Raw genomic sequence first — 5,274 nt, 5'->3', positions numbered from 1 at the left:
CACTTACCTCAGCCTCCCCAAAGGCGCGGGATTACAGGCTGAGCCACCGAGCCCGGCTTTTATGTGCTTTATATAGATGACTTCATCTCATTCTCGTAACAAACCCTCTATGAAAAAATCTTATCATTATCTTTATTTTCTATATGAGAAATTAAGGCATGGAGAAGTTGTGTAGTTTGTCTAAGTTTACCCTAGTGATAAAGCAATAGAACCAAGTTTTAAGCTCAGGACTGTCTGTTTACACAGAGACATGCTGTTAGGTAGGATGGTCAAGATAGGTCTCTTTGGGAAGATGAAATTTAAGACCTGAATAAAAAGACATTTAATTACACAAAGAGTTCAGGTTTCTAACCACAAGCAGTCAAGTTCCTACTTTACTGCTTTTTTTTTTTTTTTTTGAGTTGGAGTCTCACTCTGTCGCTCAAACTGGAGTGCAGTGGCCGCTCCCGGCCACCGCAGCCTGGACCTGCTGGGCTCCGGCGATCCTTCCGCCTCAGCCTTCCGAGTAGCCGGAATTACAGGCGCACGCTGCCACGCCTGGCTGGTTTTTGATTTATTGTAGAGATGAAGTCTCGCCAAGTTACCCAGGTGGGTCTCGAACCCGCGGGTTCAGTCTATCCACTCACCTCAGCCTCCCAAGGCGCGGGATTACAGGCTGAGCCACCGAGCCCGGCCTTTACTGCTTTTAAGGAGATAATTTTGCTGTCACAGGAAGTTGTTCCATGATCCAAGACTTCATTACAGGTGAATTTGCTGGCTTCTTAGGGTAATGGGAGCATGAGGCAGCACTGGACCCTTTAGATAAAACAGGTATACACTTGGATTCCTGCAGTCCAGAGAACAGTACATGCGAAAACTAGAGAAGATCCACTGGACTTCATGTAGGACCAGGAGATAGATGGGAATTGCTCCTTTATAAGGTCAGGATTCAGAAAAACCTATACACTCAGGGAAGGAACTAGAAAAATAATTTCAAAAGCAGTTAACAAGGAATGTTGTTTATCTTGGTCTTGGCTTTAAGTGGAGGATTAAAACAAATCCCCCAAATATTCATAATCATTGGGGTTTGGGACAGACACTGTATGGCTAAGAAGATACACACTGAAAATTTTATATAGTAAAATGATATTAGTTCTCTAGCACCCCAATTGCTTGCAGAGGCAAATATAAGTATCTCCTGGAAAAGGAGATACTTAAAGGATTTAAAGACATCCCAAAGATGAATTGACAATATCAAATTACATACCATTCAAGGAAATAAGCCAGCCTGAGTGAGAGTCAGCAGACTACCAACAAGAAAACCAAATGCAAAAGCACATCAAATTCTGTTATCAGATTAAAGATTCCAAATAGTTGTTTAATATATTTTTTAAAATAAAGTAATTTAAAAATACAAGAGAAGCAAGATGTGTTCACAAATGACCACTTACATTTGTAAAAGACCCAAGTGGATTTCCCCAAAATAAAAATTAGTATAATTTAGGTGAGCAAAGTCAATTGAAAGGTTAAATTGGAGGCTTATAGGAGCTGAGATGTGAATTACTAACTGAACAGTTGTTTTAAAAAAAAGAATCCATAATGCAGCATAGAGAAGAAAAAGAAGAAAAATATGACTAAATAGTAAAGAAACTAGATGACAGTGTGCAAAAAAAAATAAAGCTATGCTTTAGGCCATATTTTCTTCAATAAAGTATGGACCACCAAGTTTACAGATTGAAATTTAGGCCCTTTCACTACTACCTTTCAGACTTATACTTGCATTAGACTGTAATAACCATTCCAGGATAATGTGCAGACTCATCCAGAAAACAGGCCTGCTTTTCAACTGGAAATATGGAATTTCCATGAAACCTTGAATGTGGACTGCGACTAAGGTGGGAAAAGTTGGAGTAGGTACCATGGGACTCTAAGATGTGCTCTTGAAATTGAATGATACCTTCTTTTAGGTGTACTTGAAGACTTATTGCCATACGGAAACTCTGTTCTTTGTGCTTGAGTCTGGTCTTGATTATACATTTTCCATTTAACAAGGAAATGTTCCATGCATGTCCAGCTTTATGGTTTTGCAGATAAGATAACACCCTGTTCTGAATGCGATGATGAGGTACTCAGTAAAAAGCCAGGATCATCTTTTCTTTCTTTTTTTTTAAAATTAAATCAATATTTTTTATTTTAAAATTGTGGGGTACAGTTAAGGGTTAGTATACAAATATGCGTCGTGCAGGCACCCTTGTTGATAAGGGGTGTCTCCCCATCCCCAGACAGATATTGACTACCGCTAATCCCACCTCCCTTCCCCTCCCCCCCCCATAGTTTCCCATCACTGTCAATCCTTTTCTTATTTACGATAGATGTTCAAGGTCCACTATATGAGTGAGAACATGTGATACTCAGATCTTTGTTTCTGTGAGAGATCACACAGGATCAGCTTTTCAAAGGAGGAACAGTTGTTGGCAAGTAGAAGAGAGTATGGCTTTAAACCAAAACTCTGCATCTGCCTGCAGGACAGTTCTCCAGGTGGCCTTGAACTGACCCGGTTCTCCTCATTCCTCCCCACTCCCACAGCTTCTCACTTGTAATTCTCAAGAATAATTGTGCTGGGAATGCAACCTCCTGAGATAAGGAGGAATTGGCCAGAACAGCTTGGGCTCTGTTCCAGTTTCTCCTGGGAACAGAATTTCCTTCTTTGGCCCAGCATGTCATATTGCCCTGGGGTATACAACCCAGTGTGACTGCTCTCCAGAGTCACTCAGTAGCAGAGCAAGTGGAATAGGCACAAACAAGACTCTGTCCACCTTGGGTGGCTTTTCTGAGCTTTGGGTGACTGGATCTCCCTGAAGCCTAAGTCTGTGTTGCCCCTTGGTCCCTTGAAAGTAATAAACCCTCTTTGTGTAACGTGTGTGTGTGTGTGTGTGTGTGTGTGTGTGTGTGTGTGTATTCTGTCCCACTAAAACATGACAAGTAGTACTAGTACATCCCAAGATGCAGTAACTGAAGTGGCAACAAATGAACTTGCTTCACACAACTTTGTGATTATCTTGTTGGGGAGTGTCAGGAGCTCCATCAAACATCTCTGTCTGCCACAGACTCTTTATAAGAAAAATCGGAGCTGCTTGGTCTATGGCCCAAGCAGCAGGAAGCTTTAATTTTTTTTTTTTTTTTTTAATTAGAGTCTCACTCTGTCACCCAGGCTGGAGTGCTTTGCAATTTCAGTTTACTAACAACAAATCAGTATGTCATCAATATAATGGACCAACATAGTTTCAAGATGACAAAGGGCCTTCCAAAATACTTCATGGTAGAAACAGGCTAAACAGAGCCTTGAGATAAAACAGTTAAAGACTCCTGCTGACCTGCCACTTGAAGGCAAATTGTATCTGATTATCTTTTTTTTTCTGAGTAGGAGTCTCACTCCATCGCCCAGGCTGGAGTGCAGTGGCACGCTCCCGGCCACCCCAGCATCAACCTGCTGGACTCCGGCGATCCTTCCGCCTTAGCCTTTCAAGTAGCCAGAACTACAGGCGCGTGCTACCACACCAAGCTAATTTTTTATTTATTGTAGAGATGATGTCTCACTAAGTTGCTTGGGCTGGTCTTGAACCCGTGGGCTCAGGCCGTCCACTTGCCTCAGCTTCCCAAAGTGCAGGGATTACAGGCTGAACCACCAAGCCCAGCCTGATTGTCTTTACTGAAGATTTTTGAGCACGTTTCTGGAAGAGATGTTACTCTCAGCTTTTCAGAAGACACTCTTCCTGTCTGGGAGTACAACCTTCCAGCTAATGCTACAGAGTCTCTCCCCATCCCCAATCTACCCATCCATACCCATGCCCACCCACAAACACACACGCAGCTGTCTCAGCTGTGGTTTCCTCCCTTGGTCCCACCTTGGCAGGGTCCTCAGGTTCATCTTGGGGGAGCTGAGGAGGAAGGATATGAGGTTCTTGCTCAGACCTTTGATCTGTGCCCCGCACTGTGTCTCCAGCGCTGCAGAAGTATAAGCTGCTATCTTCAGGGCTCACATTGCTCACAGTCAGAGTTGAGAAGGTTAGGTTTGGGCGGCTGATGGGAAACTTGTGCTCAGTAAATCCACTCTCATATGTGGCCTTAACACCCTGATTTGCAGTTGCAATCAGAATCAAGCTCTCTCCTGGGAGCTGACGATACCAGAACATTGTGGCGAGTTGGCTATCGGCCTGACACTGGATCATCATGGATGTTCCACGTTGACAGATATCTCTGCTTGGCTTTTGAAAGAGGAGGGCACCAAGCACAGAGCCTAGACCTAGAGAGATAAAAAGACCTATGAGGGTTGACAAGCTTAAGGTCAGACACATCCCCAGACAAGAAGGTTTCTGCTTTATTTACTGAAGTAGCACTTCAGCTCCCAACCCCACAGTACTACTCCTTTTTGCTTTGCCAACTATTAATATTATTGTCAAGTCCCTCTAATGCAATATCCCCTGCCTCATCTTCTGACTGGTGGCTTCAGACTTTTCAGAAAGAAAGTCTCCCCACCTTTCTACTCAGAATTAACATTAACCCCAGACTCCCACAGGACAAGGGTCATACCTTATCCTAGGAGGAGTAGGAGAGTCAGCATCTTTAAGTGATGACCTCGTTCCTCAGAAAATACACTAAGAAGTCAAACTCAAGTTCATCTTTCCTCCTTACAGTATAGTTTCCCTACCTGTTCTGTTCCTGTCATCTAGCAGGAAACTAAGTTTCTGCAGAACTTGAAAAAAGTAGTGTGCCCCCTCATGGAACTGTGTGTCTGTTCACTTAGAATGGGTCTTCATTCATAGGCATCCAGCATGCACCTGTCACTCACCCACCATTAACCCGCCACTTTCCCATTTATCCTTAAAGATCACCACATATGTGCTATTCTTTGAATATACAAGAATGGAATGCAGTATTGACTTCAAAGAACTAAAGGTACTATTTTAGAACATGGGGGAACCTCATGAGAATTTCAGCTCTCTGCTGGGTTTTCATGGTTGTCCCAAACTGAATTATTCCTCTCCCAACACACATATATCAATAAACTAGCTCTTATTCATCAATTCCCCTTCCCCAACAAATGATATCTCCACTCTTCTTGCCCTTTAGGGAACTCAATAAGCCTCTCTTCTCCTCACCTATCTCATTTATCAATTCACAAATTAAATGCATTATATGTATGTATTACCACTCATGTCTCTTCCCTCATTTCAGTTAACACAGTCATAACTATTTTGTTACTCTTTACTTAATCCTTGGACATTTGAAATAAGG

General features: G+C 42.6%; 1 protein-coding gene across 1 annotated transcript in view; it reads right to left on the bottom strand.

Moving 5' to 3' along the window:
• LOC103270208 (immunoglobulin delta heavy chain-like) overlaps positions 1–4,600 on the bottom strand; it is a 36,944-nt gene extending 32,344 nt beyond the window's left edge. The window contains 2 exon segments of the mRNA XM_021717450.1: positions 3,971–4,276; positions 4,570–4,600. Of these exon segments, the coding sequence (XP_021573125.1) occupies positions 3,971–4,276; positions 4,570–4,600 (337 nt within the window).
• Positions 4,601–5,274: the final 674 nt, after the last annotated feature.

Source organism: Carlito syrichta, unplaced genomic scaffold (genome assembly GCF_000164805.1).
Source record: "Carlito syrichta isolate Samal-C Ts95f unplaced genomic scaffold, Tarsius_syrichta-2.0.1 Scaffold309764, whole genome shotgun sequence".
Taxonomy (NCBI): domain Eukaryota; kingdom Metazoa; phylum Chordata; class Mammalia; order Primates; family Tarsiidae; genus Carlito; species Carlito syrichta.
Note: the sequence above shows the minus strand (reverse complement) of the source record. Positions and strands in the feature narration are given on the sequence as shown.